The sequence below is a fragment of the Scomber japonicus genome, chromosome 5 (genome assembly GCF_027409825.1).
Source record: "Scomber japonicus isolate fScoJap1 chromosome 5, fScoJap1.pri, whole genome shotgun sequence".
NCBI classification, from domain to species: domain Eukaryota; kingdom Metazoa; phylum Chordata; class Actinopteri; order Scombriformes; family Scombridae; genus Scomber; species Scomber japonicus.
The window spans coordinates 16503689-16527649 of NC_070582.1; the positions used below are offsets into that span (position 1 = coordinate 16503689).

The 23961-nt window shown below is 37.8% G+C and overlaps 2 protein-coding genes across 2 annotated transcripts; one reads left to right on the forward strand and one right to left on the reverse strand.

The window, feature by feature from the left end:
• Window positions 1–1167: 1167 nt before the first annotated feature.
• On the reverse strand, window positions 1168–15974 carry ca12 (carbonic anhydrase XII). The gene is made up of 11 exons (XM_053319364.1): window positions 15911–15974; window positions 15497–15517; window positions 12677–12856; window positions 11675–11817; window positions 10250–10345; window positions 10100–10163; window positions 9637–9794; window positions 7899–8025; window positions 4875–4898; window positions 3108–3192; window positions 1168–1246 (listed from the first exon to the last, which is right to left on the reverse strand). The coding sequence occupies exons 1-11, from the start codon at window positions 15972–15974 to the stop codon at window positions 1168–1170; spliced, it is 1041 nt and encodes a 346-aa protein (XP_053175339.1).
• Window positions 15975–20123: 4149 nt separating this feature from the next.
• On the forward strand, window positions 20124–23113 carry si:dkeyp-73b11.8 (BPTI/Kunitz domain-containing protein). Its single transcript, XM_053319899.1, has 6 exons — window positions 20124–20203; window positions 21411–21602; window positions 22231–22413; window positions 22541–22585; window positions 22861–22939; window positions 23026–23113. Exons 1-6 carry the CDS (start codon window positions 20137–20139, stop codon window positions 23111–23113), a joined length of 654 nt encoding a protein of 217 aa, XP_053175874.1. The 5' UTR covers window positions 20124–20136.
• Window positions 23114–23961: the final 848 nt, after the last annotated feature.

A 23961-nucleotide genomic window follows, 5' to 3' on the forward strand; every position in this document is an offset into this window, starting at 1 on the left:
AGTTAATTGAACATATTTTACACAAATTACTGAAAAACACAAATAACATATTTTAATATAGACTACTGTTTGACATAATGTCAGTTTTTAAAAAATATATGGTAATAGGACAACACTCTATAGTGTAGTGTAGTAGTCACACTGCGCCTCTCTTTACTGTTTAGTTTCCTCTTCACCAAATCGACTGTAATCACTCTACATCTGCCTTACAGTTAAAGTGTCACCTTATTCCATAAGCATGCAAATACTGTACATTGAACATGTACTCAGGAACAGACAGAAGAGATCATAACAAAGTCAAGCTAAACCCTGTGAGGATGACTCGAAGATGTAGTAACACTACAGCAGTCTTGTGGTCAACTGTATGGGCTTCAGTTGAAATGAGAGGAGTGCCAGGGAATTAGTCTTGTGATCAGACTGGCGGACAAGGGTTAGGGGTCAGCCCACGTGCAGCTAGGAACACAAAAGCCTTTTTTCTCAGCATTACTCACAGGGAAAGGAGCTGTGTGTTTCTGTCTTTGTGTGGACTTGAGTGCCCTTTTATTATAAAATCCATAGAGCAGCTCTAAGTACAGGGTTTCTGGAAATGTGGTATAGCCCATCCCTCTCCGGCCACCCTACCATCAGGGATGTCTGTCGTCTCCTATACCACCTATTGTTTGGACTGTGGTTGGGCCTTTCACCATGCCAGGACAATCCAAGGGAACGGATACCATGGTCAGACTTGACCTGAGATTCTCATCAGTTCAGCACTGGCACAACTGTGTTTCCCTGGAAGCTTCTGTGCAGATCTCTCCTTGAGGAACTCACCACATCGTGTTGGATATGAAAGGGGGATTAAAGAGGACAGCTGTTCCTCTTGCTAGAAGGAAGTAGTCACACAGCATAAAACACCCTTTTAAGCATCCAGCATGAAGGTCTATCATGTTCTGCTTGCCACAACACAGCAAAGGAAGTCCAGCCAGACTGCGGCTTTAGGAAAAAAGGACAGTTTCCGAAAAACCCCAGAGCTGCATGCAAACATTATCATGTGATCTACTTAAACCTTGCATGCTTTCACAAATATCCAAACTGACCCATATGACAATTTCACAAATACAGTGTGAGAGATGCAAAAGGACAATGGTCTCATGGTCTTTTAAATGAAGTTTCATTGAGGATGAGGAGCTATACTCTTGAGCCATACTCGTCTGTCTCGCCGATGTTGAATCCAATACCTTTGCTTTTGTCCTGTTCAGCACCAGATCTAAGGAAAAAAATGAAACGATAATGCATTTAATCATTATGTTATCTGCAGTCTTAAATACAGTGTTTCCTTCAAGCTCTACATGTTATCTAACATTATGGAAGAGTTTAGTATCATGTCTTGGTGTGAGAGGTTTATTTTGCCATCAACATAATGTTTGCTATCTAGTTCCATTATGCATAAGCAAAATGTAGTACTGTAGATGAATAAAAATGAGAACTTTTTCAATTGTGAACTCTCAATGTGTCAGCATTAAAAAACCTCTGTTACAGTCAATAGTTCCCGTTTACTCAAGCAGGTGACCCTCTTTTAACAAAGACAAGTGCTGTAGCTGATATTTTGCTGTAAATAAACATAATTACTTTGGAGAAGCAGATAGGGAGAACATTTTGAACACATTTTGTTTAATGCAGAGAGCCTGCAGCTAGCCCATCTGCAGCAAGACTGTCACTCAGCTTTTCACCTCGAAAAGCGGATCATGTCTCATTAGCATAACGAAATGAAAGAGGAGACCGCTTCGCGGCACATTTTACCACTGGTTACTGACACTTCCTTACATCTTTTATCTCTTAGACTTCATTTTTCAGATGGGCTAGACTTACGAAAGACATTTGGGTTTTATTTTTAACAAGTCAATTATGATTTTTGTCTAAAGATGTACAACATCGTTATGTATGGAATTTGCCCTTTTTATCATTGAAAGCCCAAATCCAATTGACCAAATCTGGTTTTTAGGTTTTAATTCTGATGACTGTGATAGACGTTTTGAAATGGCTCTCTTTTATATGTAAATGAGCCAAAGAATATTTTAAATGTATTTTTAATCATTATATTATTATTTCCCCCATCTACCCTCATTTCAGTTTCAACTAAGGTTTCACATAGTTTGAACATAGTATATAAACATTTGTTTGTAAACATTTCTTCCTCATAGTTGTTCCCTCCTGAATGAGAACATCATAATCTGTGATAGCAGTAATGCTGAGGATTCCTCTTTAGATTCAGTTCCTCTTAAATAAAAACCCTGACATGTTTAGCAGGTGTCTCATCTAGTTTGCTCCTTTGTTAAATAAACTGAATAAAGAAGCAAACATTTCCAGTTATCTCATGTATGCATTGCTTTTTAATAAAAAGCCCTTCCTTTACAAAGTGACTGCATGCTGTAAAAGTGTTGACTTATTATTACACATTCTTCAAAAGCTAATTTTGTTAAATGCTGAAGTTGTTCTTAACTATACCATATAAAATCTTTGCTAATTATACAGTGATGCAACCCCATAAAAATACGCCAGGGAGTGAGTCTTTTATAGAAAACCACAATTATACAAAATGGGATTATAATTTATGCAACGTCACACTTTCAAGGGTGACTGAGAACGGCACAAGTGAGTGTATATTCGCAAAAATCCCATTTAATGAGGACACAACCCCTATGAACTCCATCTTTTAAAACTGTTAACACCCACAAATATAGATTTATGGTTCAATTAAAGTTAACCATTCTCTTTAAATACTCTCTGCAATTGTCCACTATGTACACACACATATATATATATTTATATACCCCCTATAATGAATCATAGAAAGCTTTGAAATGACTAAAGCATATTACGATCAGATATTATATTAACTATTACATTTCAGTTTAGGGAGATTCAGGCATACATACAGTACATCTTCAAACAGAGTAAGATACACCTGGTTTGAGCCCTCTGACAAGCAAATCTCATCTCAAGTATTAATGATGGAAATCATTAGGCTGACCAGCTGTGATTGGTCGAGTTCAACAAACAGTTATTTTTATACAGTATTCAGCAAGCATAATCATGGTTTTGTTTTGTTGTATTTGCCCTTTACTTACCTTTTTTGCCTTAATATGCAGCACATTAAAGAGACAATGAGAACAAGTCCCATTGCAGAGCTCACCAATATGGGAACCAGTAAACCTGCAGAACAATGGAGCAACAGAGGCAGAAGGGATTTATTAGTGTCTTGCACTCATTTCCGCATGTGCTTATTTTGGTAACTGTGCTTTGATGTATTTGAATGTGCGTATATGTGGGGTATCCAAATGTTAGTGTGGTTAGAGTATTCCAGTATACAACTGGAATACTCTAACCACACAATATTGCGTTGCTATATTATGATAGCAATGCAATATATGCATATTATGAAAGATTTGTTTTAGTAATAATTGTCTCTAAACTTGAAGTCATGGTTTAGATGAATTTTCCTTTATACATGTTAACTAATTTTCTGCTTCTCCTCTTTTTTCTCATCAATCTACACACAATACCCCATAATGACAAAGCGAAAAAAGGTTTTTTAGAAATTCTTGCAAATGTATTAAAAATAAAAAACTATATATCGCATGTACATAAGTATTCACACCCTTTGCTATGACACTCAAAATTGAGCTCAGGTCCATCCTGTTTCCACTGATCACCCTTGAGATGTTTCTATAACTTGATTATTGATTAGACTCCACCTGTAGTAAATTCAATTGATTGGACATGATTTGGAAAGGCACAACCCGATAGTCACTCTGACAGAGCTCCAGTGTTCCTTTGTGGAGATGGCAGAACCTTCCAGAAGGACAACCATTTCCGCAGTACTCCACCAAACAGGCCTTTATGATAGAGTGGCCAGTGGCCTCTACTCAGTACCCCGCTTGGAGTTTTTCAGAAGGCACCTAAAGGACTTTCAGACCGTGAGAAACAAGATTCTCTGGTCTGATGAAACCAACATTGAACTCTTTGGTCTGAATGCCAAGAGTCACGTCTGGAGGAAACCAGGCTCCTCTCATCACCTAGCTAATACCATCCCTACGGTGAAGCATGGTGGTGGCAGCATCATGCTGTGGGGATGTTTTTCAGCGGCAGGAACTGGGAGACTAGTCAGGATCAAGGGAAAGATGAACGGAGCAAAGTACAGAGAGATCCTTGATGATAACCTGCTCCAGAGCACTCTGGACCTCAGACTGGGACAAAGGTTTACCTTCCAACAGGACAGCGACCCTAAGCACACAACCAAGACAACAAAAGAGTGGCTTCGGGACGAGTCTGTAAATGTCCTTGAGTGGCCCAGCCAGATCCCAGACTTGAACCCGATTGAACATCTCTGGAAAGACCTGAAAATAGCTGTGCAGCGACGCTCCCCATACCTGACAGAGCTTAAGAGGATCTGCAAAGAAGAATGGGAGAAATACCCCAAATACAGGTGTGCCAAGCTTGTAGCTTCATACCCAAAAAGGCTTGAGGGTGTAATCGCTGCCAAGGGTGCCTCAACAAAGTACTGAGTAAAGGGTGTGAATACTTATGTACATGCGATATTTCAGTTTTTTATTTTTAATACATTTTTCAAACATTTCTAAAAACCTTTTTCGCTTTGTCATTATGGGGTATTGTGTATGGATTGATCAGGAAAAAAAAGGAATTTAATCAATTTTGGAATAAGGCTGTAACATAACAAAATGTGGGGAAATTGAAGGGGTGTGAATACTTTCCGGATACACTGTATTTTACACGGGGAGAATCTCTCGATAATGGATACTTGTGAGGTAAAACAGAGGATGACATATGTTGAAAAGGAAAGTGAAAAGGTAAAAACTACACACAAAAAAACATACCAGTGTTCATCCAAGATAGATCTCCTGAGTAACACAGAAAAAGAGAGAAAAGATGAAAATGAAATTCATTGAGAAAAAATCCATTAAGTATGGTGCCATCCAAAAAAGAAAAAAGTTTTAAGGTAATATATGACAGACAAAGCAAAGATTTTAAAAAATGCAGATAAGTTTGAATTTCATTTAATTGCAGCATTCTGCTCTTGTTCAGTCTTAAAACCAACCTTTTAACTTGAAGACTGTACTTATCCAGAGAGGCTAGCATGAGTCTTAATTAAAACAATGGCCAAAGAGATAATCTGGGCTGCAACTAATGCTAATTTTTTTAACTGATTAATTGTTTAGTCTATAAGAAGTAAAAAGAAAAGGTGAGAAACGTTCATCACACCTTTCCAGAGCCCAAAGTGGTGTCTGACCAAAACAAAAAGATTTCACTTACTTTACTTTCGTATATGATTAAAAAAAACAAGCAGCAAAGCAAATCCTCTTGTTTCAATATTTAGAACCCGCAAATGTAATTTTTGCTTGAAAAATGACTGAAAATATTAATTGAATTGAATAAAAATATTAGATTCATTTTCTTTTGATTGATTAAATGATTAACTGTTGAGTAGTTCTACAAATCATGTGATATATCAAACTAATATATACTAAGTTACTGCATGTGATGATTGAGCCTTTACATGAAATTATACCAAATCTTTAAAATATTTCCTCACAATAGAAATCAATTCCCCATGGAGATTATCAGTTGAGAATTATTTGCTTTACTTCTCAAATTGCAAACACTTTTTTCTTCTAACACCTCTGTTCACAAATGTGCAGAGTATGAAGGTACAAAAGTTTTTCTTTCCTCATACCACAGAAAAGGACAAAGAAAAGGGATCAAATTCATTTTAAATAAATAAACATTTAAGGGTGAAAGGTGCAAATTAATTGGGAAAGAAATCTTCCATGTATCCTTCATGTGAGCCGCTTTAACTGAAAATAGTTGCGTATTTTTACTGTGTCTCCTCACTAATTGCAAACAGCATTTTGACCAGAAGCAAATTGTAAGAGAAGACAGAGACGTTACGTAAAACATGTAAGTTCTAGCAAAGTCTTTTGGTTTAGCTGCATCTCTATATTGTGTAAGACAATAATTACATGTATATCTCTATAATTATCATACTATAGGACAGAACTTGGCATACAGTATAATACTATGAATATTCTTTTCCAGGCAGTTTGTGGATATATAATACTGTACATGTGCTTTGATGCAAATTGATTTACAAACATGAAATTTGTGCTTTCTTGTAATTTATTTTAAAGCATTGTCCAGCAAGGCATAATTATGTTAACAGAGGTAATGCTCATATGTGAAAAAGTACACATTTCTCATTTCTGTAAACATTCAAGACACAAACCTAAAGCAAATGTTCATATTTTACTTTAATGGGCACGGCAATAGGGATGACTAGTTAAGCAGAGTATGTTTATAAAAAGTACTGTAAGTGATACTGCTGTGTTATTTCTGATAAAAAATTGTGATTGTGATATTGTGATTATGTGCACATACAGAAAATAATAATTTAAATATTAAATATGTTTATGAGAAAAATCATCCAAAGATGACAGTTTAGTCAGACAAACGCAAGCATGGCTTAAACGGCTTTCATTGTGGGACCCACAACTGATGTCTGCTACAGAAAGTGACATAACGTGAGTCTCAACTAAGTCTGGAAACTCTCTAGTCTTCCCATTCCATTGGCAAAAGCCAAGGATGTGGATAACCATGGCTGTGCGGTTTCCTGGGAACAGTAGCAGGGGAGAAATTGCCGTAGTTTTTCTTTGGCACACTTTGCTTGATTGATGTGGAGGTCTTCTTCTGGTTCTTCAAGGCTTTTGTAAGAGAGCGATCTAACTCAAAAGCCTCATCTGTTGGCCGTCCACGCAGAATATATCTAATAGTGGGGAGAGCCAAGTCTGACTTACAGTTCAGGTAGCTCCTGAGATTGAGCTCGGGAAAAACGGCATCTCTGAGAGTCTGAACCTGCTGCTTCTCATGGACAGATTGTTTGACCTGATGGAAAACTCTCTGCTCTATACAGACATAGCACAGTGGATCACCCAGCCTCAACTTTCCCACAGAGCGGTTGGTCTGGCTTTTCTTCAATGGGGATTGATGCGGTGTTTGTTGTTTGGATTTGGCCAGAGTTCCACTCTTTTGGTTCTTGAGGTCTTTTTTCTTGCCAGCTTGAAGCTTGTCTAAGCCATTTGGTAGGAGCTGATAGAGGCCTTCATCAGCCAGATCTGCCAAGTCACCAACCAGCAGCTGCTGAATGATTTTCTTCCTCTTGAGTGCAGTTGGGACTGCTACAGCACCATGCAGCCCTCTGCCTGCATCAGACACAGAGCCAATCACAGCTTGTTATACATCCCAGCCTGTCGGATATTCCTTGGAACAATTTTGGGACTTCATGCCCAGCATGCAACAGCTCTGCCTATAGTGATAAACTAGAAGCACATTGCCTTCTAAATGCAGCTCATGAAAACTAATAGCTGGGAATTCCACAGTGCAATGTCAAAACATGTATGCCAATCGACAAGCATAGCTCTGAGAGGGAGGCTTTGAAAATTAGGAAAACATGCAGATTCATACCACACCATATGGACCTAAATACCATACAATCCAGGAAACCAGTCAACCACATAAAAGTAAGCCTTTAAAGACAAATTTAAAAGCTGCAGATGTTCTCAGCGCGTCAGTGGGATAGTTAATTTGTTGTGTCTTAAAAGATGGCCTACTTTCCAAGCAGCTCATCAAAGTCAAGAATGACATCTGCATGAAAGCACGAACACAAGCAGGTGATACCATACAAGCCAAAGCCAGTGTGACAGCCCGGTGCAGAAAACAAATGCAGAAATATAATTGAAACTCGTCCTTGTGCCATTTTTAAAGCCGTGCAGTGGCTATTTAGTCTATGTGACCTTTGCATTCATGCACCAACAGTAAAGCGAGACCATTTTGAAGACCATACTTACCCTCCTTAAAAGACACCAAGACAACTCGGGTGTCGGCAAGCTGTGGTTTTCTGTAGTTGCCATTCAGAGGCACAGGGGCTGAGTCCTGGGCATGGGAGGAGTAGAGGGCTGTTGCCAGGGACAGAAACTGGGAAGACAAAAACAAAACAAATGCCTGTTTAAAGGGGACCTATTATGCTCATTTCCAGCTCTGTATTTTTATTCTTGGACTCCACTAGAGTAGCTTTGCGTGATTCACAGTTCAAAAAACTCCTTATTTATCTTATACTAGCCCTTTATGCAGCCCCTCAGTTCAGCCTTTCTCTGAAACAGATCATTTTTGGATTCACCTCCCCTCTGCCCCCTCCCTCAAAGCCCACTCTGTTCTAATTGGCCAGCTTCAGGAAGCTTCCATCGACTCCAGAGGCAGCATAAACAAACTATAGTAGTAATTGTTGAAGCCAGAATCCGATCCAAAATATGCAAGTGGACATCTGCAGCAACAAAGATTACAGCAGGACGTTTCTGTTTGGTAAATATTACGCTCATTACCTGCTTATTGTTTGAAATATTTGTCTAATCTGTGTTCAACTCTCAGTACATTTGTAAATTCTAACTGAATCTCTGTGGTTTGAAGTTAAGTTTCTGTCTGCGTTGCTGTTTGCATTTTTAGAAATCTGCCTTTTACTGTTTGCTGATTGCTTACAGCCATTTCAGAGACGTATAAATTTACTGCTGATGCAAACCAAACATTTCATTTTTTAGCTGCTTCAAAGTAAATGGCAGACATTTATTTGACACAACCAGACCTGGAAATATTTGAAGCTCTTTGTTCAGTGCATCAGTTAGACATAATGCACGAAGGAACAGTACAAGCAGAAACAGCCGCAGAAACGGCATAATGTTAGCGGAGTAAAACCGTGAACTCCATTGAGAGCACCTGACACACACCTGACCATATTAAGAAATCCATCACAAATCGACATCAGATTGGGCTGAAGGTAGAAAAAACTGTTGGAAACCGAGTGTTCAGAGCAGTATGAAGCCTGAGCTTTCTGCTTACAGAGATTACTTCTCTCTGTTTACCTCAATATTTGAAACTATTGCCATGTTCAAAATAAACATCTGACACATTATACACTGCCTGGCCAAAAAAAAGTCTCCACCAAAAAAAAAGGTCATACACTGTAATATTTCGTTGGACCGCCTTTTGCTTTGATTACGGCACGTATTCGCTATGGTATTGTTTCAATAAGATTCTGCAATGTCACAATATTTATTTCCGTCCAGTGTTGCATTAATTTTTCACCAAGATCTTGTATTGATGATGAGAGAGTTGAACCACTGCGCAAAGCCCTCTCCAGAACATCCCAAAGATTCTCAATGGGGTTAAGGTCTGGACTCTGTGGTGGACAAGCCATGTGTTAAAATGACGTCTCATGCTCCCTGAACCACTCTTTCACAATTTGAGCCCGATGAATCCTGCCATTGTCATCTTGGAATATGTCCGTGCCATCAGGGAAGAAAAAATCCATTGATTTTCTTTGATGGCGACTTTTTTTTTGGCCAGGCAGTGTATATATATATATATATACATATATATGTAAAAATATATAAATGACAAAAAATAAGAAAAACCATAAAAGGCATCAATGGCACATATATTGAAGTTGCTGAAACATGCTTTAGTTTAACTAGCCATTAGCTATTTTTCATACTTCCAAATCATATAAGACTGTGACTTTAATTGATAAAGCACCTGTTTGCGAGAAATCGTCACATGATTCCTGAACAGTGTCCACAGTACACTTGGATAGCATGGAGGAGTTGTCAGTGACCCATCATAGCGATAATACTCGTCCAAACGTGCAGGCAGCAGCGCTCTCATGTTAAAACCAGGCACCTTCACTCTCTGATCTGCCAGTTGAAATGAAAAACAGATGTAATTTGTAACTGTTTAACAACTTTTTTCGTCATACATAATGGCAACATGAATGAGTCGATGTAGACTGTGGAGGTCCTGACTATAGCCATAACTTGTTTACGTGCTAAAAGTCTTGAGTAACCTTTAAAGTATATTTTCAATGTTTCAGGTGGATTAGGCATTACAAGAAAGCCTGAACACTGGTGGTGGCTGAGTATCTATAGGCTAATTGATATTGTTAACTACTCTATTCTATACTAACTCTTTAAAACAACTTGTTTAATCATGTTAGACTTACCTCTGTATTTGATGCCATTGATGAACTTAAGAAACTTTTCAAAGGCCGGGTTGAACTCTCCAACCTGTATGAAAAGGCAGTTAGATGGTTATGCTCCACAGACATTCAATATTCACTATCCTCTACACCACAGAGTCCACAGCGTCTTACCTCAATCAGGACACCCAGCACAGCCAGGCCGTCCGATTTGTCTACTGCCATGGACATATTGGGATACTTGTCTGAATTGAAGTGCACGATATGCAACTGTGAAGAAAAAGAGAAGTAATTCAAGATTGACCCAATGCATAAGAAAGCATATTGAGTCAAAACCTTGAGTCAAAAAAGGTTGGGCAGAGCTGTGGATCATTTAAACTAGTGGGTGGTCAAGTACAGCAAAAAAGTGGACACAAGTCTACCACATTGTCATTTGTTTTTGGTGGCAGTATTGCATATTTGGTGCGACACCAAAGCATGTTAGTTATTCAAGCCAAATATGACAAACTATGTTCTGTCTAGAAAATTATGGTTGACATTTGCACTATTTCTGGGAAATGTTCAATTTCCCATCATTCCGTCCCTCCAAACAACATGTCATCAAGGAACTGTGGTTCTGGAAAGACTTGAAAAAGATGCATAATCTCAATGTGTCTACTGACACAGGTCAAACCACAGCACCTTAGTTATGGCTGTGGTGAAGCTGAGGCATTGAACCTTAAAAGCAAACAGGTTGTAACTACCCATTGTAATACCAAATTAAACAAAAAAAGATGCTTATATTTCATGTCATAAAAGAGACTCTTTTAGAGTTTTCAGTCAAGTCTTTAGCCTTACTTCAAGTACCAAAAACATGAAAGAAAACTAGAGTGTGAAAACTGCTTACAGGACTTGACACATTAAATAGCAGAGACAGCTACTTCTTTCAAGAGGTGGTTGAAAACCAAATCATATAATAGTCTGGTACTCTAATCCCTTTAAACCCTGCAGAAATAAGACACTCTGCCAGATTGTACATGACGCTGACTGAAGATATGTCTTTACCTTTTAGCATGAAATATGATATTTTGATTGGTAAATGGAAAGATTCATTAAAAGAATAACTATGAACTTGAACTGTCCTCTCTTTATAAACTTATTGGCTGATATTTTAAAGACATGCAGTGAATCATGTCTTTTTACAGCTGGTGTATAAACTCACAATGTGTTTATTGTTATAAACTTCTTTAATTAGAATGTGTTTTATACAAGCATTCAATTGAGTTTAATCCACAATAAGCACTGTCTGAAACTGTTGGTCGGGTAAATGTAAACTGTCTGCCACACTGTTAAGAAACTGGAACAGTAATGTGCAGACGCAGAGCTTTTGAAAGTTTTGTCAGCTTGAGCAGCATCTGTAAGCCTTGAAGGGTGTCCATGGCTCTGGGTCCTCTGCCAGTCAAATGTCACACGTTTAAGTCAGGAAGTATTAAATCACTTGGACACAGAGACGCAGTCGCCAATTTCAATGAATGGATATTTAAATGAATGGACTGAGCTGCCATTAATTTACTTTTAGAAGCAGTAGCGGGTAGTAAAAGTTGAGTGTGCTTTGTTTACCTCTGCTGCATACTGCTTACTGTTCACCAAGTGCTCAGAGCCCCCAGGCCTGCTAGGGGAGCCCCAGTGGAAATGGAGTTGAGCTGCAGTGTAACGATGAGGGAGGCCAGAGATGTGCATCTTGGAGGGCAGCGATATTTGCACTGTAGATCAAATAAAACATTTACTATAAGATAAACTGAGGAGGTCAGTGTGGCGTGTTGTGCTGTCCTTTTAACTTAAATGTTCATGTTACTTAACGGTGGAGTGAGGTGCAGGGCACTGTCCACAAGTTTATCAGTGTATGACGAATGTTTGTTAGAAAGAAAAACTCTGTCAGCATATCTCAGACACACGTCACACTGATGATGCCTTGTGTAGCTTGTGGCCTTAAGGCTCATCAGGCGTGCACACATAAGCACTGTCTGGTCTTTGCAACCTGTTGGTTAACTTGTGTCAATATAACAGCAACTGCATCATCAGCAACACAGATCAGACATTACATGCATTTTCAGCAATATAGATTGATCTATAGAAGTCATTAAATTATTAGTTTTTCAGTGGTATCCATGTTCTAATTGCTATATTGAGCAATAAAATTTAATAATGGCTTATAAGATAGATATCAAACACTGTTGGGGATAAAACTGACGCTGGTCTCTGTTGTTAAAATCCAGTATGGGCAGAGCAGATTACTAATCTCTGCTCATATTTTCCCAGACTAAACATGAAGCTCTTTCTTTGGATGAAAAGGACAGTAAAGATAATAAGAGGGTGATTATGGAAAATTGCTCTGAAAGATGTAGAAAGAAGATCATCCCATCATTCATTGTCTGTAGGTTGACACAGAAATTAGGTCTCTAAAGCAAAGACAGACTCCTCTGTGTTTACAGTATGTGGACCTTTTCCAATGATTATGTTGATTATGTACAGATACCTGTGATAAACTGGTTTTAAAATACCCATAATTAAATTACCAAACTTCACGATGTATTCTATTGATAACAATGATGACATACTCACCAGAATGTCCATTATTTCCAAGAGTGAGGTGCTCATTGGGTGACAGGTTGTAGTCCCTAACCTCAATTGGACGTAAAGTAGGGTCAAACCTCAGTAGGTCTGACTTGATGTCTATTGGAGACTGGTAAGCTCCACCACAATATGGATAATGTTTGGACCACTGGGACTGTCCTTCCGGCCCTGCAACAGCAGCAACAGCAACATCAATGCAAGTAATTTTCAATTTACTGGCTTTAGGACCTGGCTGTGGCTGATGTCCAAAAGACATTTTCACTGTAACTTGAAGTAAATTATTTTAATATACAGAAACTATATATATTATAAGTAATCTGAACAGTGAATTGTTAGTTTTTCACATGTTAAATGGGCTGTGAATATGAAGCTGGAGGATGGTTTCATAGAGGGCCAAAGTTTGCTCTGGCTTACTGAATATTATATCTGTAATCAAAGGGAAGTATCATTATCTATGTACAAGGCGGTATGGGAGAGGCTCGTGGCTCAGCTCTTGGCCCTCTCCAAAGCAGTAAGAGTGAGAACCAGGCTGTTGTTTGTGGGGAGAGCCAGTGAGAATGCTGTCTCTCTCCAAATGAGAGGTTTCTATAAAGCAAAGGACACTGAAAATGGCCACATTTGCAGATCAAGTCATGCAGTTTACAAAGTGACCTCAGCATGAGGGTGTCTTTCAACAGCGCTTCTCCGGGGGCAATGAGACACACTGGCTTCAGAAATAACACAAGAGAATATGAGAAAAATGTTAATGAGAAATTTATGCAGAATAAAAGAAAATCAGGAAACTGAAATGTCAGGATCCACACTGAGCTTTTCAACCACAATGCTTAGTTTTAAATGAAGCTATTAGTTACAGATGAATGGATCTTATCCAAATCTGAATAAACACACAGAATTGTAGCTACATAAAAAAAGAATAAAAGGCCCAGAATGTACCAGCACTCTCATCACTTCTGCACATTTGCCACCAAGTCATTATCTGTCCAGAACTCATCCAAAATTCGCCATTCACCATATGCCAGCTGACCATGGTTAAATATGAATGACGCAGCATAAAGTCCCATCTGTCACTCCCCAGACAAATATGGATCGATTGTATACAATACGTCAAAAGACATCAAGTAAAGCTGTGAAATCACTGAATACTTGTTTAGGGCAAAACCCAAGTTCAATCTCGGCAAACCCTCCCTATAATAAGACAGAAAGTTACTCTTATGGCTATAATTACTTCAGTTCATTTGCTGTTTTAATTAGACCCAGCCTACCCTTTAATAACGGCCTTGAGTGGCCTTTGAGCAGTCCTTGGCAGTTCTTGATAGAACATACATGACTGTGATAACTTTTTTAAAATACAGGGCATTTTGTGTCTAAAAGGAATATTAAATCATGAGACTCATGAAGGATATCTTAAGGTAAATCCTTCAACTCGATAACATCAGTGGTCAAGATGAAAAAACACAATAGTGTAGCAGGGTGAGAAAATAACAGCAGTAATGATTCATCATTAATTTGATTTCCCTGTTAAGGTTCACTGTTTTGTCCTCCGCCACAGGGTGGAGTGTTGAGGTGAAGATAATTCAGATGACTCAGCTGAGCCCCTGTCAAGTTCTACTAGCCCTCTGGACCACTGACTACTGTGACAAGACCTCTCGAGAGTTTGACTCTAACTGTCCACCACGCTGCACTCAGGAGGAGCCTGAGGTTTTTTCTTCTTCTACTTTCTACAGTAGTCATCACAATCATTTCTAATTTGGTACCTTGCTAATTTGTTACCAGAGAAATTAACAAAGTTTCCGGTAGTTTGACTGTTGCATTTAGTACATACAATGCACTTTTTTAAGTATCCAAGTGTTCACAAGTGTTTATGACTGAATCACAATGTTAAGGTAAATTCTAAATTTTGTTATATTTTTCCATTATCTGGTTGTTTCTATTTCTTAAATGTCCATATGTAGAGAATGAGCAGCTGTGTAAACAACATCTGCAAAGGTCCATTAATTCTCATTAATGCCAAGCCCCTTCTATAATAAAAACAGAGTGGATCAGCCTTTTTCAGAGGCCCAAATGAAGCGAGGAAAATTACCGCAAACTATAATTATTTTGCAGCAAATAGAAGTAGCCCTTGTCTTATACTTATATGTGCGTGAGTAAAATAATTTATCATTAAAAGAGGACAGTAAGTTTGACTAATGATGATGATGATGAAAAAGACGTTGAGTACTTCCACAAATGATAATGCATTGAATTTGTACACTTGCTTTCTTACTGGTTTTAACATTCAATTACCAGCAGACTTTTGAGAGGCAGTGACACGATGTCAAGAGGTCACGCTCTGAGCACAGTTTATGTAAGATATGGTCATGGTTCAAGAAGTTGCTTCCCATAGATCCTGAGGCATGAGACAGAGGCAGTCAACCACTTATGTTGTAATTTCAGAGCCTGTAATGAACTCTGCAATTACATGAGGTGACAGGGGGACGTCAGTAGTTGTCTTTGGAGGTCAGAGAATGGTTACAAGGCATTGCATTTGATATCATCATCACTTCTGTCTTGACAAGGCTAATTCAAAGTACTGCTGTGGGGGATAAAACAACAATAGCATCTCTGACTCACTTACTGCCACATCAGTGAATTACATCAAACTCATTCTTAACACTACATTAGTTAATACTGGTTTAGGGGTAGAGCAGGGAATGATCAGGACATAATACAGGCTAAATCATCTGGGATTGCACATGCACCACGACAAAAACTATAATGAGCTTATTATCTACAACTAACACATTATAGGGAAAATGGGATCAGACTTACCAGCGTATGTCCATTTGGCACCTAAAAGAGAGAAAAATATTACTGTAGATTGAAAATGCATACCATTTCACATATTTTAAAAGATAAATAAAAAAAATGATTAAAAAAAATATATATATATAAAGATACATTTTCTCTTATAAATAAACCATAACAAAGTCAAAGCCAATTTAACAGATATCCAAAGTACTACTCTCTGACCCAAGTGGTCATTTCAGTTATGCCACCCTCTCTATGAAGAAGGCTATGCGTAGGTGTATGGAGTTGGACCAGACACCTGCCGTAAAGCATCCTTTCTTCAAATGCTTAAATGCCCCAAATACCCTGCTGTCAAACAAGTATTTCCTTCTTCTTTCTACAAATCTACAAGTTCACCCAAAAGTTTCCACCTTTTGCACTCAGCAAGCGTCTTACCATGCAGCACGTTGAATAAAGTCAGCTGTATTACAAGGATGGGTATGAAGTTCAGGAACAACATCTTGATCCTCTCAGCCCTCCCTGGTGTGAGATAGCCTGATGTTTCACCCGGTGCAGATCAGCAGCTTGGAGCACCGGAGCGCCAGCCTTTCAAACCGGCTTTTATACTCATGTTGTCAGCTTCATTTCAGCTAGCACTGACGTCAGAGCAACAACAAAACCAGCCTCCAGAGTCCTCTAGTCACCGGAGAGTGACAACTCAACAGCGGCGACCGCATCCAGCCGAAGCCCCTCATTTCGGACTTAACGTAACCTCAAACCTGCCGACGGGACGAAGGATGGGGGGGAAAGTGGAGCCGCATGCAGATGTGCCAATGTTACACCGTATTTGGTGACCTGTCAGATTTTGTCACCTGCAGTGTTGGAAGAAGTCTACTCAGATCCTTTACATAGCCTAAGTAAAAGTAACTATAAATAGTACAGTACAAGTTAAACATTCTGACTTTAAAATCCTACTTGAATTAGCCTACTAAAGTAAAAGTAGCACATTACTTTGTTGCTTTAAGTCAATACTGAGCATTTTTACGTCAGTAGTATTTAATTACAGGATTTCTTCTCGTACAAATTAGGTATTTGACATTGTGGTATGTATAGGATGATGTGTAACACTAGGCCTGATTGGTCACAGAATATGGTATAACACCGGTGTTACAGTGAAACCTGCGACCTACCAGATTCTTTGATGCAGAGAAAATAGAGATGTGAGCCCCCCACATTACCCTCCTCTCAAAAAGTCGAGAATCACTGCATCCCCACAAATGCCCCTATTACTTCCACTCAGGTAAAATAAAGCAGGCAAACCTAAGTATGGGGAGTACATTTTAATCCAAAGAGAACATTATCTCAGTATCAATTGCATATTGCAACCAATAGGCTACACACAACCAACACAAGTAATGCTCCTTCCGTGCAATACAATAACTGGATTGACTCTTCTCCACGTGCAATATTCTTGTTTTTATTGATTGATTTTATTTTATTTTATTTATGTATGATCTGTGATTGAGTGTGATCCGCTATTTGTGGCACCTAAAAGAGGAGCACTTTTAATTTCGTTGTATTGTTCACAATATAATGACAATAAAGACACTTTGTTTAAATGCTGTGTGTTAAGCTGATTAACCGTGAACAAGGTGCTCCCAAGCCACCTGATAATGAGGTGCTCCTAAAGTTCATTTAGGCTATTAGAGTATATGAATCGGTCGATTGATTGATTGATTGATTGATTGATTGGTTGACTTTATTTAACAACTTAATCAAAACAAACACCAACTCTGCCATGGCTTTGAGTGCTTAAATTAAAAACTCAGGATAACACAATAAAACCCAGAGGCAATTATCTCCATTTTGGTCAGTTAGGGGATGGGAGGTGGGGAGGGTTTGGGGTGCAGGACAGGTGTCAATGTTGGCTCTGACGAGGCCAGAATGATACAGCACATTAATCAAAACAATGATATTATATATTCAGCAAGTTTTCACTTTATTAACAACATCAATCACTATTTCAGTGTTTTGATGGACCATGTCTGGCCCTACTCGCCACTCAGTAATACATTTCTGTACATCTGCATAAATACATCAGTAGGCCTATATAAACATTACTTCACAGCTCCTACAGCAAATTGTATACAACAAACCCAGAAGACATCATATTTTCAGAAATAACATCCTACTATGAACAACCTCAGAGCCAATTTTAAGGTGCCAGCTTGGAACCTCCTAAGCTGCTCATCATTTTAAGATTTCCTGGCAATCTACTCCAAAATTACATTTTCACAACAGCATGGCATTTGGATAATTGGCGAAGGTGAGGTAAAGCAGGATGATGTAATGTTTTTTTTTCCTGATCTAATGTGAAATATGGATTTGTACAAGGCTGGATTAGTACCCCCAAGGAACCCTGGGCACTGACGCTCATGGACCCCCCCCCCCCCCACACCGTCTCGCCACACAAATCACATGTATCATCATGTTACCCACCCTGGCCATTAAAATCCACCTTAATTATTTTGAGCTTCCAGTCAAAAGCTGAATAAGAAGTTCAGCTGAGCTGGGAACAGATCTGCCTACAGTTCAATAAACCAAGTGCTGAAATATTGCTGCACTCACAAATCACAAGACAATGATATAGTGGATTAAATCATCTCAAGGCAGTGTATGGCTCAAGACGATGATAATATTAGTGTTCTCTGAAAACCACCCAAGCAGACAGCACAACAATTATTACTGATACATGTGACTAAGTATACAACAATCACACAGCACAGCTGAATACTCTGAATACTAGTTTCAAAATAAGGGTCAGTAGTGAGTGAGGCAACTTCACACACTGCAAAAGCCAAAATATATGCACTTGACAAATCAACTCCCACACATATATAGCAGTATCACACAGTGATGCAAAACACGTTAAGCAGACAGCATATCAAATAAGTGTATCCACATTGTGGATGACCAGATAACATTATCTGGTCAACAAATAAATGAAATTAAACAGTCAATCTTGAGACTTGATTTACTTCGCATGAAAGCGAAATGAATTATCAACATCAAGAGAGTGTGTATATTTCTGTGAATAAAATCACCAACAATAAAGATAAAAAAAAACCCCAAACAACAGTATTTACAAAACAGGTATGACATGTGTCTTACTTGTTTTGGTAAACTGAAATTAATAAAAGGAGATTTTATGTCACCAATCCTGCAAGCCTCAGATTCTCGGGCAGGGAGATCCACAGCAGAAGGACCCTCATTGCAAAAGCCTTGTCACTTTTAGTCTTGAGCCGGGACTTGTGATCAGTAAAATCTTAATCAATTCTAAAACTTATTGGTAACCAGTGAGAAGAGGCTAAAGGCTGATGTTATCTTCTTTTCTAGTATTTTGTTAGTACCAGCTGAAGGTGTCAGATGTTTGTTTTTTTTATTTTGGCTTAACCCTGAATTGAATGAATTACAGTAATCTAACTGAGATTTAATACAAACATTGATCTTCTCGAGATCAGTGTAAGAGAAAAAAACGAGTTGCTCCTTAATGGATAAAAAATGATTGAACAATGTTTGTAAATAGTTTTTATTATTGTGGTTACAAACAAGATTTAAGAACAGCACATACACTAAGCTGTACGACTTTTTAATAACCAATAGTTTTATATATGATTTTAATAATTTATTGTTTATCGCATTGTGCACTTTATTCAGCTGCTGCTGCTTTCCCTCAGCAGGCGCCTTAGTACTGTTTTTCTATGTTCTATTTATTTTACTCTTACTGGGATTTTATTTATCTTATTTATTCACTTGTTTTTATCTTGGAATGCTGAGAGTGAATGTTGGTGTATTTGTTGGTGTAATTCCAATCGACTATGCCGACATGGAAATAAAGTATTGATTCTTGTTTTAATATTACACCTAGTTTCTGGCTGCAGGTTTGACATTTCTAGACAGGAAGCTAGAAATATTAAATAAATAATGTTTCTGTAAAGCAGGGATGGAATTTAGGGAACAAAGATAATGATTTGTGATTTGTGTGATTTAGATGGAGAAGGTTTGGGGACATAACTGTTTTTTAAAGATGAGGTTTTTATGTTGCAAAAATGGAAATGTGATGTATGTCAACTGAAATGACTAAATAAGAGGATTGTTCTCCCTGAGGTAGATCTATGTAGTATACAGTGTTGAATTTGTTCTTTAAAAGTGTTCTACAACGAAGCCCTCTGAAGGTTAGGTTGCATTTGCACATTTCTAAAGGTAATCTCAGTATTGATACGGTTTCAACATGTGTTGAAATGACAAAATAAATGGTTCTTCAATACTGATCTGTGCCTCAGTCTACCCATGTATCGTTCAGAAACCACTAACACAAATAAGGAGGTTTCAAATGAAACGCTATTACATATTACCGTAAATAAATTATGTATGGAGTTGTTTATGTGTGTTTCATACATCCATGACTTGGTTACACCCTTACATAAAAAACAGTAACCTGTTACCTATGAAAAAGGTAATAAAAAGAGGAAGATGTCTGTATCGGCTGTTAACTTTGGTTTCAATTGAAGGTGGATCATTAGGGAAATCTTGGTACAAAGGTCGGTGATGGCAGTGTACTTCCTTTGCAGTTTACAACCTTCACTCACTTCTACGAAGACCGCCCAAAGACCAGCAGCAAGATGAAGCACCTGCTATTTTTTGGGATCGCCTTTGCTGCATTCTACATCAGCCATTCCCAAAGGAAAGGTATATCAAACTATTTTATTTTAAAATATAGTTAATTTAAAACCATAACTAAAGATCAGTTTATAGAGCTGAAGTACATTTTTCAGAATAGGCCAGGCTCTTACTCACATGGCCTACTAAAAATGAGGAACTGTTATCTTTGTGTATTGGTACAGTGTTGAACAAGTACAAAATATGGTGTTTTATGCATGTTATGTGTGGTTGCCTAAAGTATTAATGGTTCCTTTTTGCTCAGACTAAGTCAGAGAGATAAAGCTTCACCCTTAGTCCTTTCAGAGCAAAATGGCGGTTACATTGGCAGTTTGATCTTTCAGTTTCTACACGGACTAAGTAACTTGTAGGCTGAAGCATATAACGTATAAGAGTGAGGGACATATATTTTTGTGTAGTAAGAGGGGGAAATGAATTCGGTTCAATCAGAAATCAATATACATGATGGAAAAAATGTTTCCATTTATTATTCAAGTCTAGACTGCATCTCTCAGCAAAATATAATTATATTTTACCTTTTTAACTGACATTTACTGAACTAGATGTTCATGTTTTAACCTGCAACTGAGGCCAACAATGAATGCTTTTAGATATAACCAAAGAGGAAAATACAGTACTTACTGTACGTTTACACTTCTGGAAATAGTATTTACACATTGCTAACAATTGTGCTAAGCTGAGTGAAAAAATCATTCCTCTATAATTCCAAAGTTTTAAACACTGAGATCTTTTTTGTCTAAGCCTGACTGTTATGAGTATTCCAACCTGCAATAGTGCAACAGCTCAATACTGTGTAAATGATGGGGACGCCCAAATTTGATGTATCCAGTTAGTTAGTTCTCTTCTAAAATGAAGTGAATATCGGTTAAAATGTGTGATATAAAGGAACCCCCTGAAACTTCCCTTCTGTGAAACCTATGAGGGCAGGAAGGCTGAAAATGTACCATAAATGACACTTTTTATTGCCGTCATAAAAAGAGGGAGTGGAGGTCAGTTAAACATTAGTAATGTGATCAGAGGTATCTGCTTATGATTTCTGCTAAAATACACCATACAGTAATGGTGGAATCGTACTCTAATCAGTACTTTAAAGTGAATATGATCTTTGAATTCTGATCAAAATACAATGTACTTCTTAAAACCAGAACATCACCTCTCTGACTATTTCAAAATGCAAAAAACAAACCTAACCTGTTTTATTTTTGTCATCCTACAGAATTCTGTAACCTGCCCGCTGATGAAGGCACAGGCCCAAAATTCGAATTTGAAGTGTATTATGATGTCAAGCAAGATATGTGCTTACCTTTCCTATACAAAGGCGAAGGAGGAAATCAAAATCGTTTTGAAAACGAAAAAGAGTGCATCAGAAACTGTTCCCTCACGCCAGACAAGACCTACCCCGTGGAAGGTGAGATGATTGTTTGAACCTATAGTGAAAAACTTTAATTTCATTTTAATTTTCTTTACCCACCAACTCTCAGTTTAAAAAATGCTATACGTTAACTTCAAAGGGTGCCTAACGGTAGATACACCCAGCCAAAAAAACGTCCTTCTTCCTGGTTGAGGACTTTGAAACATGAACTAGCTAATGAGGTAGTTTTATGGCCCTGAAGGGCCATGACAGGAGATACTACATGCCTCCTCGATTGTCACAGAGAAAGAAAGGCCTTCTTGGGATCAGCCAGATTGAGTATTACTTTTTAATTATATGCCTGTGCTATTTTGTCAGTTTAACAGACCCAAATAACACTTTTGATTCCTTTCATATTGAATGACTGTATTTCTTCAGAGACTGTGGGAAAGACAAGTGTCAGCAACGTGCATAAACAATACGCCACCATGTGGTGAAAGAGTAGAACTACTCATGACAGACACCTGAGGCGTTTTTACAACCTGCTTGATAATGTTTATAATTGATCTCCTATGTGTTCTTTTGTGTTAGTATTATGAATGAAATGCAACTACTGCAGACTGCTTTTGATGTTGATGATGATGATGATGATGGTGATGAAGTGGATGGTGTTTTCTCTTCACAGCATTCGATATCTGTCGCCTACCAAAGTCCTCGGGTAGTTCTATATGCAGTGCTAATAGTGTGAGATACTTCTACGACGCTATTCATGACAAATGCAAAAAATTCATTTATTCTGGATGCATCGGAAACGGAAATAGATTTCCTGAACAAAGTGTTTGCAACGCTACCTGTGCTGGCATCCATGGTAAGCACAAATGCACACTGTTGTTATTAATGATGCGTGGATATGTCAATATGTCAATACATGTTATAAGACTAAGACATGTATCATGTTTAAAAACACTGTTGATATTTATTGTTTTTGTCTGAAGTTGATGGTGATGAACCGGAGGAAGACGAGACAGACACTCCTATTGGTAAGTAGACACATACGAGACAATGAATTCAGTGTAATATTTAGTTGAAAGTCATGACAAGCTACACATCATTTACAAAACATGTTAATGTCTTAGAATTTTAAAAAGGAACAATGTAAGCAGTACAGATCCCATTTAATGATTTGCTGGATTTTACACATCAGGTTTTTACAGATTTCAACCATCTGCATAAAAATGTTTTTTACTTTCACTATTTTTTTACTATTTAATTTGTATCTGCATAAATCCTACTTATCTCTTGTCCTCTTTAACAGCAATCATCTGTGGAGTTTTACTTGCCGTTATCGTTGTTGCTATCTTTACCACTGTGATCGTCTTGACCCTTAAGTCAAAGTAAGACTGTTTTTGTTTGTGAAAACATTAATTAATTAACTTACTACCCTTCTGCAATTATCTTAACATTTGTTGGATTTCTTTAGGAAAAAACACGCCAAGAAGGATGCAGGGAAACCTAGAGATGTCCAGAGCGCCTCGCCTCTTCAGGAATCGGCCATTGAAATGGAGTAGAGGATGATGTCATTATAGAGAAACCTCAATAGCAACCTGTGTGGAGTTTTTATCAGCTTTGCTTTTTAAAACAATATATAAATAACTCTACTAGCATTGGTACCACACATCATGTGTTTTTTGAGTTATTAGAAGTCTAAGTTCTTTGATTTTTTTATGGAAAATGTAAAAAGCATCACAATTTTGCAAAACTTCTATTTTCTTTCACGTCTACTTTGGAAAGGGCTTTCTCTTAAACTGCATTGTTTTCCAGAAAACCAAATTAACCTCTAAAGCTTAAATGATAACTCATAGTCATTTAACAGGAAATTAATGAGCCACCATTTTAATAATTGATGAATCTTTGAAATCATTGTTCAAAGAAAAATGCCAGATTTCTTGCCAGATTTGTTTAAGCTTTTTACTAAACTGAATATGTTTGGCTTTTAGAGTTTCCCTCAGTCACAGTAACCAATTTATGAAATGTATATAGGCATTTTACAGACCAAACTAATTATTGATAAATAGTTGACACATCGTTGCTTTTGCTATCATTATCAATCAAATCAATAAGCCCATCTCTCAGAAGACTGACGGAAAATTTCCATCAGAGTAGTAAGCCGATATTCTAGACAAACCTTCATGCACAATCAGGAGCAGAACCACATCATTCCACTTTCAGAGCCTCATCTTTTTGTGCACAATTATTTGAAATGCTTTTAACTATGAATATTATAATCATCCCAATGTTTACAATGTAACCACATCATCACCTGGCTCAGCGAAACAAACAGGCTCAGTGCTGAAAACAGACTGCAGTCTTTTGGATGCACGTGGCAATTATAAATCCAACACATATATTTAGCGCT

Excerpts from the sequence above, each read along its gene's own strand:
- si:dkeyp-73b11.8 (XM_053319899.1), top strand. The coding sequence starts at position 20,137 with ATGAAGCACCTGCTATTTTTTGGGATCGCCTTTGCTGCATTCTACATC. Across the intron at positions 21,603-22,230 it reads CAAGACCTACCCCGTGGAAG|CATTCGATATCTGTCGCCTA; the intron begins GTGAGATGATTG and ends TTCTCTTCACAG. Across the intron at positions 22,414-22,540 it reads TACCTGTGCTGGCATCCATG|TTGATGGTGATGAACCGGAG; the intron begins GTAAGCACAAAT and ends TTTTGTCTGAAG.
- ca12 (XM_053319364.1), bottom strand. The coding sequence starts at position 15,974 with ATGTTGTTCCTGAACTTCATACCCATCCTTGTAATACAGCTGACTTTA. Across the intron at positions 12,857-15,496 it reads TGCCAAATGGACATACGCTG|GGCCGGAAGGACAGTCCCAG; the intron begins GTAAGTCTGATC and ends CTGCTGTTGCAG. Across the intron at positions 9,795-10,099 it reads CAATGGCATCAAATACAGAG|ATCAGAGAGTGAAGGTGCCT; the intron begins GTAAGTCTAACA and ends TTCAACTGGCAG.